Raw genomic sequence first — 10,723 nt, 5'->3', positions numbered from 1 at the left:
CCAAATAACTATTGCAGAATAAAGCTATTGATGATATACAACATTCAGTAAGGAAGAGATTGAGCAAAGGAAAAATAAAATAAAAATAGTGACACATTGTTAAATGAAACAAGAAAGGCAGAAAGCCAGAAACTTTTATTATCAATTGAAATCAGCAGTAAGAGTAATTACAATGTGTGAAGATTGAAGAACCCACTACACTACTGCAGGTTCATTCATCAAATTTTGGCACCCATATGATAATTGTGTCTAACCTAGCAGAATCAAAGTAGAAAAACCAACTTCTTCTATCTCACTTTCTTCTCCATTTTCCCTGACCTTTGTTTAAACAAATCTACCCAGAGATTTGCAACCCACAAGATACTCACTGAAATCGCAACCACAAGGACAACCAACCATGAAACCACAAGCCACCTAGGGATCACATTATCAGCAGCACCACTCAAATAAAAAGCTCCCATTTTATAAACAAAAGCAGGCCCTGCAATACCTCTAACAACTGAGTAAAACACATAAAACGGAGGCGACAAGAATTCATATAATTTCCCAGCAGCAGCAACATCATTCTTCCTAACACCAGCAAGAGTCCAAGTATTCTGACAAAAGCTCGTCACTTCAGCAAGCCCCAGAAGAATCAATATAGCGAACGCTCCATGAGATACCAAATACCGGCACGTTACAAACACAAACAGCGTCGCCAAGTGATGCCCAATAAACAGCACATCGTTCGGGTTAAAAACCAAATAGTGAATCAAATCCATCGTAAAATACGAAATACTATAATCAAGAACAATATTCTGCAGCTCAGTGTTGGGAGACGCAAAACCTCGTTGCGACTGCGATTGGTTTGCTATAGCAATAATAGCTAAGAAAAAAGCAGGTGTTCCATGAGCTAATGATATCAAACAACTTGATGCTTCTGGTCTGTACTTAGGGTTCCAATTTCTAAATACCCCATAGTAAGCAATTAGATAGATAATCACAAACATCGGAAAGAATATGGTAAGGGGTGACACAGAAAAATTAGTTAGGGTTCCCATTGTATTGTAACGGAACAAAAGAAAAGAGGGCTTGAGCTGTGAAAGAAGAGAAATCTATATCGATTGTGCAATATAAAGCCCTAAAGATTATAAGGGCACTAACAAAAACTAAAGAAGATAGATTATTAGGGTTTTTTTTTTTTAAATTGAAAAGAGAAGAAGAAGGAACAAACCAGAGACCAACTCCCAAACAACCTCTGGTACCTCACCAAACTTGTCAACAAATTCTGCTGAGAAATCTTGGGCTGAAGAGAAACTGGGGAAAGTGATGATGAGTGAATAAATGAAACTAGGGTATGAGATTATCGAGAATTTAGATCTTCAAAACCCTGAGGGGAAAATAAAAGTTTTTTTGTTTTGGGGAAATGTCGGATCAATAAAAGATGTGAAAAAGAAAGGATCAAGGTTTCTGCAGGCTTACGTGTACTTTATAGAGTCTCCTTTTTGACGAGTTATTATTGGGTATCGTTTGGACTATCGTGTATAGATTTTTTGGATTTTTTTAAATTACGAACTTGTGACAATAAACTTGGCAAAAGAGGTTCCGTTCACGGATTTGCTTGTTCAACGGACCGTAATCTTAATAATAAGATAATGCTGATTAGGTGTGCGTTTTTGGTGACTTGGTGATGATTGTTTACATTAATCATGGATTGGTAAGCTTAATCCATGATGTCTTGTGAAAATGAGATGAAATAAAATAACCGATGTTTTGAAGGAATCTCCAATGATGACTTTTTTTTTTTTCAATGAAGCAATCCAATGGTGACTTATAAGAAACAAACTAACATTTTCTAGATGATTCTTGCCTTGAGGGATTCGAAGCCGTAACTCTAACCACAAACCTAGCTTGAACATAGTTTCCCAGGAAAAAATCAGCCGGTGGCCAACTACACTAGACATAATAACCGTAGTTGGTTGTATAATCTGATCAACTAATTTGGGAATTTTGTGTAGTTGACGTTAAGAAATTGTTTAATACGGTAGTACACCAACTACTACATCCTTATCTATTAGTCTGTAAGAAAGACAATGAAGGTTGAAAGTGGAAATATGATACGTGGAAATATCTAATGGGATGTTTTATTGGCACTTAAAGGATATCCTGGGATATTATATGTTCATGTTATTCTGACGGAATTATCCTTTCAGATGCTTTTAGAGCGAAATCTCCTGATGGGTGATTTTCTTTGTGGTCACTTTCTGAGTTTTATTTGGTTGGCACCTGACTAAAGAGCTTTCATAGCTCAGTTGGTTAGAGCACCGGTTTAGTAAGCCGAAGGTCTTGAGTTTATCTCTCAATGAAAACATTTTATTAATTTTAGTTTTCTTTTCCACGCTATAATAATTTTGTTTAATGATTTTTGTTTTTGTTTTTCTACAGTTAATGAAAGCATTTTATGGATTTTTTGTGTTTTATTTTCCCTTGCTAAATTAACGAGAGAACGATAGGTTTTTGTGTTTTTGGTACTTTTTATAATGGATGAAAATCACAAGAAATTCTCTTTCTTTTTTTTTTGATGCAAAAATATGATGATATTTATTAAGTTGCAGAATGCAAATTGTCTAACATCAACTGACTCACAATAACTGTTGGAGGACGATCCAACCAGACTCTCGTCACACTAAATTTTCTGCTGAATTTTGCTAACTCGTCAACAGCTTTATTACGTACTTTAGGAATAAAACCACATTTCCAAAATGGAATCGACTTCTTCATCATATCTAATGCATCTAACAAAATGCATTCATTTTCCCAAGCTATTATTGGTGTAGACTTGTTGATATACCCATCAATGTTCTTCAAGGCAGTTTCAAAGACCACATGAGTAAGCTGCAACTCCTTGCACCATGCTACAGCTTCAGAAATTGCAATGCACTCTGCTTGTTCGGAGTCTTCTATTCCTGCATAGCATTTTGCATAGCATCCACACCATTTTCCTGCAAAATCACGTAAAATCAAACCAACTCCCATTAGTCCTGTATTTACATAAAATGAGGCATCACAGTTTATAGTATGAAAAGGGAAATTAGGGGGTTCCAAATAGCAGGTCGAATCCCATGATTATGCAATGTATCTGTCGCAGTTACAGATTTAGTATTGAGTTTTCTAATGTAATTGGCAAGACTAATAGCTTTCTGAACGGTGCTTCTTGGGCTAGCCTTCTTATTCTGAAATGCCACTTCACATCTTTCATTCCAAATACTCCATGTAGTAACCATGGCAAGATTTAGCCATTCGCTTTTAGCTTGTTGCTGATTATGTTGATTCATTCACTCTTCAAACATAGGAGCAATGCCAGTGTATCCTCATGTGTACACAGTGCTTCCTCCAGGTATTCCATCCAAACTGCTCTTGAAAAAGGGCGGTAGAATAAAACATGCATAAGGCTCTCCTCATGTTGATTACAGAAAGGGCAAGTCTTATTGATATAGTTGCAAGCTCTTGCTAGACGTTCTCTAGTTGGTAAATATCACTTAGACATTTCCAGAAGAAATGTCTCACTCATGGCCAAGTCTGAATTCTCCAAAGCTCCTTCCATCTGACAGTGGTACCTTGAACATTAGTTGAGACTTGCACACCTCCTAAACTAGCTTCAAATAGCTTATTATAAGTTGATTTCAAGGTAAACTCACCATTTCTGGTCAGTTTCCAAATCAACTTATCATCTGTAGTTCTTGGTGTATGCATTCTTACAATAAGCTCAGCAACATTTGGTTCAAAAAGATAATGCACCAAATCTGAATTCCATGAGTTACTCTCCTCCAAAATCAGATTACTGACCCAAATAAATTCTTCATTATTTTCTGCTTCTTGTCTTGGTGTTGGTGGACAATCCAGACCAATTATCCAAACATCAAGCCAGATTTTTATTTTATTGCCTTTCCCCACTCTCCAACAGCTATGTTTTCTGATGAAGTCCATATTCTTCTGTATGCCTTTCCAAGCCCAAGAACAATTATCTTTCTTACTGGCGGGTAGTAAACTAGTGCCAGGGAAGTATTTTTCATCCATACACTTTACCCAAACTTCATCTGAGTGCACACAGATTCTCCAAGCATCTCGAATTAGAAGAACTTGATTCAAGATCTTCAGATCTCTGAAACCTTGACCACCAATATCTTTATGTCTTCTTAAGTGCTTCCAAGAAATGATGTAAGTGCCCTTATGATCTTCATATTCCCACCAGAAGTCCCTCTGCACTGCATCTGTTTCCTTAATAGTTGCTTTTGTTACTTGAAGGAAACTCATAGTGTAAGAAGGAATTGTGTTAGTCACAGTTTTTATCATGAGAGACTTACCACACTGTGACATTGGAGGCCCTCTCCAAACTTCCAATCTGTTTTTAACCTTTTTCCAAAAGATGCGTGAAGCATTGCTTTTTACCTTTACCAATAATGGGAGGAATACCCAAGTACTTTTCATTTGTACTCATATTAGGCACCTTAAGTCTTCTTGCCAGAATTCTGCAAAATATTTGTGGAACCTTAATACTGAAGTGCACACTTGATTTAGAGAAATTTGCAAATTGTCCAGAAGCAGCCCCAAACACATCAATAATTTGAAGTAAGTTATTCACATTATGGAGATCAGCTGTTGCTGTAGCTGCAGGAAATCCTACACTACATCCCTCACAAGATTTCATTAACATTCAACTCATTTTAGATTAACAATCTTAATTTTATTGATCAATCTTACAAGAAAAGATAAAGGAATCAAGAATAACCACTGCTCTAGATTTTCTCTCTCATATTTATTTGTTTCTCACTCAGAAAAGATCTCCCCCTTTCCTTTACAACTGAGCGACTATTTATAGGGAATTACATAGTGGATGACAGCTAATCTGTCCTTTATTTTCGGATATGGATTGCGACATTCTCGCATCCTTACAAATGTTAATCTCGCAAACTCTCTAATTTTCGCAGGACCGTCACATTTTTCTCATGATTTATCTGACGTCGTTTATTATGTTATTTCTGAAATTGTTATGCGACGTTGTTGTGTTGTGTTGCTGATAATTTCGCCGAGGCATTATTGCTGCGAGATTCTGATCCTACATCTTGCCTCTTCTCATATCTTTTCTGCGAAGTAGAGAATGATGTCAGAAATGCCGCAGCTGTTCATCTCTTCATATTCTGCATTTATCACACGTATTCTTTCTTCCATCTATTTCTTGACACGTCTTCCGTAACCGCTGCTTTTCAACCGCTCACGTCTTTTCGCATTAATGGTGTTTATCTCTTCGAGTAAAAAAAATCTTCTTTATATATTTTTCTTACTCTTCTTTCCATTTTCTTTTTACTTTCTCTTCTCTTTTTATTCTCTCATCTCTGCAACTCTATTTTTCTTTCGTAAGTTCTGCTACTGTAATTCTTCCCTCATCAATCTTCTTACTTTTTATTCATTCCCATACTCTATATTCAGATATGCCTCCAAGTGGCCACAAACATGAAAAAAACTTAAAAGACGTCCAAAAAGATCTTGCTAAGAAAGGTTTAACACTTTCTACCATTCCTGGTGAAAGTGCCAAGTCAATTCTTTCTATCAAACTTTTCTATGATCAACATTGTGATGATCAATCAATCATAATTTCGCTAGGTCAAATTCTCGCAGGTCTCCCCATTCCTCTTTATGACCCAGATATTCCTCTGTTTTATGAAATTCTCGCTCACTCGGGATTTTCGCGAGCTATCTTCCAATTGAGTGGGGATTGCATTCGTATGATGCTAGAGTTCGCTAACCGTGGTGCTGGTAAAGGATCTCTTTACTCCAAAGAACTTAGGGATCCTAAATTCGCAGACTTGGAGATAATTGCTGAAAAATACACAGTAGCGAGTTTCTTTGAAAATTATGAATTGATCTCCATGAAGAAAGAGAATACTCGCTGGGGTATTCGCTTGAAAAGGAAAGATAATATTGATGAAGCTAAAATACTCATGCAAGACATTGATTGGCATTCTGGTAAGAACACAACTCCTCGCCAATCCAAAGATGATAAATGGTGTGTTTTTCCCTTGATGCCGAAAGGACCTTACATTGCTGGGTCAAATGTTCTTCCTGAGAATCTCGCTTCCTATCAACCTTGGGTATTCTCTTGGCCCGAGAAGGAGAAAGAGGTATGTCTCTTCCAGTTTTACCCACTTTATATTTCTTTATTTGTCTTTATTCTTTTGTTCGCTGACTCTTGCGACATTCTACAGATCCAGAAACTGAAAGATAGCTATCACAGGACTAGGAAGGCTAGTACCTTGTTAGCTCTTCTCTCATACACAGATGAGGTAAGAAATATTCTCTTATGATTTTAAACAGTATACTGTTGCCTCTATTTCTTATTTCTATCTGTGTGCGAAGATTATTGCTGAAATAGAAGAGTCTGCCAATGTTGCGAAGACTGGTGATAAAGGCAAAGGTGCTCTTCGCAGGGAAAAACCAACTGCTCCTCCTTCAAAGAAGAGAAAAGTATGTTCTTCCTCTCCTTCAAATATTCCTTCTCATGAAAACTCCGAGAATGATGAGGATGATGACCTTGCTGCAAATGAAGATTCTCCATCTGAATCTTCTATGGCTAAGCTCTCTGGCCTCTTTTCTGATTCTTTGCAAGGAATGAGAGATATAAATTCGCTAATACCTGCAAAGCTCTCGCTACGATTTGCGATGTTCCTTTACTGGATGGTGATAATTCTCTTCACGGAGTTTCTAAATCGGTTACTCCCAACTTCTTGCATTCTCTTAATAGTCTGGTATGCTTTCGTCTTTTTACTTCTTCATTATTGTAACTCAAAATCTCTTTCTATTTTAACACTCTTTACATTTTCTCGCAGGCTGGAAAAGCTTCTTTCGTTGTTGCCTCAGATATGGAGAGGAGACGCGAAATTCTTGAAAAGAAGAATCTTCAATTTCGTACAAAAAATGAGGAACTAGAGGCTGAAGTCAAATGTCTTCGCGAGAAGAACAAACAACTAGAAATCGATTCTTCTTCGTACAAGAACAAAATCTCTAGTCTTCAGCAAGCTAATAATCAACTCTATGGTATGTTACTTTTCTCCTTTCCCTTCATTCATTTATCGTGTTGTTTTATCTTATTTAATTGATCCTTTTTGCAGACATTTATGGTCTTTCTGATGAAGCTACCATTCTTCGTTCATTTCCTAATGCCTTGGATAATGATACCCTTCTTGAGCGTCTTAATAAATCTTTAAATAGTTTCTCAAATGATAAAATTTCATCTCTTTCTCCGAATGAACTGAGATCCAAATTTCGCCTCTTAGAAATTGACCATAGATCTAGTTTATGCTTAGCCAACCGATTTAAGCGTCTCTTTCTTAATTCTAAAGAGAAAATCAATGAGCTAAGAACCAAAATTAGCGGTCTCATAGATGATAAGGATCGCATCTCTGATCAAGGTGCTAAGGCTTTGGCGAAATTCCAGGAGACCCTTCTTGAAGTTCAACTTGAACGAGATGAAGCTAACCGCAAGAATACCGAGCTCCGCGAAAGAGAAAACCAAATTCGTTCTCGTCTCCTTATAAATAATGAGGATGAATTCGCTTAGGCTGCGAAAATCTTAGATGATGCCAGAAAAGATATAGGTGTAAATGTTAGTCTCCAAGTTGAGCATACAACCTTGATTAGAGATATGATTTCTGACAGAGAAGGTTATTAACTGTTCTTCTTCACTAATCTTTTGCTCACAGATTTTGAAAGTAGATATCTCGAAAGAATTGAGGAACTTGAAGATGAAAAAGAGGAACTCGCAAAGAATCTTTCTTCTCGCAACGATAAGTATTCTAGATTAAAGAATAAAATCAAGATCACTGTTGCGAACTTTAAGAACGATGCTATGCATTTTCGCAATCAAACTATTCAAATGGTTTGTGATGACCATAGTATTCCTCATTCTGATTATCCTTGTCTCTTGGAGGAGATCCCAAAGAACATTCCCAGTCTGACTATTTCTGATAGCGAAGCTGATGATGAAGAATCTGATGGTGATGAAGGTTCTGATGGAGATAAAAGTTCTGATGCAGACGAAGAAGGGAACAAGTCTGATGAAGATGATTAAGGATCAACTAAGAAGTAGTCTTCCTTATAAAGAAGCATCTGCTGGTGTTAATCAAAATGAGAAAGAAATTTCTCCTAAAGAAGTAATTGCTGGCGATAATCAAGATGCTAGTCAAGTCGAAGATCAAAACCGAAATGAAGGAGAGGCTTGCGAGAATATTGGCGAAGAATTCTGTTATCTCCTGCTACTGAAATTAATATTGAAGCTTGAGCTTCTTAACTAGCTTTGTCTTCTTGAACTGTCTTATTTTTATCACTTTTGCGAGTTACATTTTTCAACCAACCTTGGAATCAACTTTTCCTTTTAATATTTTGTTGATGAGAAAGATAATGCTTCTTGTGTATTGATTCCCATACTTGCCTCTCATTATCTTTCTTGCAAAAAATAATCTGTTACGAATACTTATAAATATTTTGTTTTATCATGTGGTCTTATTTTGCCTTCCTAATTAAAGGTCTTATTATGCCACCTCTTGTCATTGCGACAAAATCGCAGGACGTCCTTGCACTTTCATGCAAAAACCCATTGATCTTGCCTTAACTTTTTCTTTTGTATGATGGCCTCTTCAGGAATGTTGCGACAATATGACAGGCCTAAATATTCTTGCGAAAATAAAGCCCCGTGACATTGTCGTCTTGCGACGAAATCGCATGACGTCTTTGCACTTTCATGCGAAAACCCATTGATCTCGTCTTATCTTTTTCTTTTGTATTATTGCCTCTTCAGGATTGTTGCACAAATATGACAAGCCTTAATATTCTTGCGAATAGAAAGCCTCATGACATTTGCGTCTTAAGACACTTATCAGCTCCTTAATGGAGGGTGCCGCCCTTATCTTCCCCCTGGTTTCCCCTTCAAGGAGGCGTACTTCTACCATATAAGGTTAGCTCCTCCCATCCAGTCTTAACAACAACCAGTTGTTTTCGCATCCTCTTATCCCTTTTACCTATAGGGTTTATGGTTACGATACTGCACCCTAAGTGGGATTTTCTTCGGGCCGAGTGCAGTATAAGCCAAGACTTGTCAAGAATGGCAAGGTACGCTCCAGACGCCCCTGACACTCTTGACTCAACCGTGTACCTTGGATCCTTGATCAGATTCTGCACTCCTTGGGAGAATCCTTATTACCTTAGTCGCCCAACCTAAGTCATATGCTTAAGCTGAGAATCCAAGGTGCCTCTCCCGGATGGGATTTATTGACCCAAAATCTCCATGACTCAGGTTCCGGTGGCGGTGTAGCCTTTTCCTGAGCCATGCAACAGGTACCCCCTTATATGACGTACTTTAGGTCTTACATTTTCCTCTTGCGAAACTGTATTCGCGAACTAGGGTGTACGCCATAAAGGTTCGCCCCTTTCTCTTTTGTCATTGTTCTCTGATTGTCTTTTGTAGAATTCATTATCTCTGCGAGATTCTTGCACATCATCATATTGTATTTGCATTTCGCAATCTCAATTTTGTCATTCAATAAAATGTATTTTTGAGAATTTTATTTATTTCGAGAGTGTCGCAACAAATCAATCATTCATACATTACCTTTGCTATCCTCTGCTTCTTTGTTATTTTCTGCTACTGTTTCCTTGGTAGTGGTATGTTCACCATTTTTTATTCTGAGCTAGCATTAGTTTCGCAACATCTATTCTTCTTTTCTTTCGATTGCATCCACCATCAACCTCTTACTTCTTTGTGTCTCTTTGATTTTGTGTCGCCAACTTTCCTTCTTGTTTGCTCTTCCTTCGCAGGATTCTACCTCAGTTTCATAACACCTGTTTCCTTCAACCCAATCTCCCTTTATGATTCCTACACCGCTGGGGTGAGGGAATTTGATGCACTGGTGGAAAGTTGAAGCTACACCTAGAATCCCATGTAGCCAAGGTCGACCAATTAATGCATTGTAGGGTGATTCTACATCAACGACACATAATAGGATTTCAGAAGATATCCCTTCAATGGAATTCGCATAGTAACCTCCCCTTTAGGCTTGTTGGCAGTACCATTAAAACCATATATCTTATATGTTGATAGTATAAGATCATAATCTCTTCCTCCCATAGTTTTATAAGTATGATAAAATAAGATGTTCACAGAGCTTCCAGTATCGATTAGAATCCTATTAATTGCCCATGAATCTTCAGCTTCATCATCCTCATCTTCTTTCAGTTTTGGATTAATTTCTAATTTTACTACCAATGGATTATCATGTACCTCTTCACCTTCGGGAATTTCTACTGCGGTAAAAGAAATAATCTGTTTCTGCCATTCCTCTAGTGGCGAGATTTTCGCAATATTCATAATTTCTCTTCCATCATTATCTCTTGCGAACACTCTACTCAAAACATTATCATGACAATCTTCAATTGTCTTGTATGAATGTACGATAGAGTGACAGAATAGATTCTTTGCTTTTGCACCAACTTCTATGAAGAATGTTTCCTTCTTTTTCATCGTGTTTACTTTGTGATGCTCTGGTGGTGGTGGCAATGGTTGAGATTGTGGTTGCCCTACCAAAAAGTGGTTTAGTTTTCCTTGATCTATCATTCTCAAAATAATTCTTTTTACATTTCTGCAATCATTTGTAGTATGTCCATGAAAATGATGATAATAACAAAACTCATGACT

The 10,723-nt window shown here is 37.3% G+C and overlaps 1 protein-coding gene across 1 annotated transcript; it reads right to left on the bottom strand.

Annotated features, from left to right (window-relative positions):
* Window positions 1-104: 104 nt before the first annotated feature.
* Window positions 105-1,460, bottom strand: LOC113298185 (TLC domain-containing protein At5g14285-like). The gene has a single exon (XM_026546876.1). It carries the CDS (start codon window positions 1,038-1,040, stop codon window positions 288-290), a length of 753 nt encoding a protein of 250 aa, XP_026402661.1. The 5' UTR covers window positions 1,041-1,460; the 3' UTR covers window positions 105-287.
* Window positions 1,461-10,723: the final 9,263 nt, after the last annotated feature.

Source organism: Papaver somniferum, chromosome 7 (genome assembly GCF_003573695.1).
Source record: "Papaver somniferum cultivar HN1 chromosome 7, ASM357369v1, whole genome shotgun sequence".
Taxonomy (NCBI): Eukaryota; Viridiplantae; Streptophyta; class Magnoliopsida; order Ranunculales; family Papaveraceae; genus Papaver; species Papaver somniferum.
Note: the sequence above shows the minus strand (reverse complement) of the source record. Positions and strands in the feature narration are given on the sequence as shown.

Coding starts and splice junctions, on each gene's coding strand:
- LOC113298185 (XM_026546876.1), bottom strand. CDS start 1,040: ATGGGAACCCTAACTAATTTTTCTGTGTCACCCCTTACCATATTCTTT.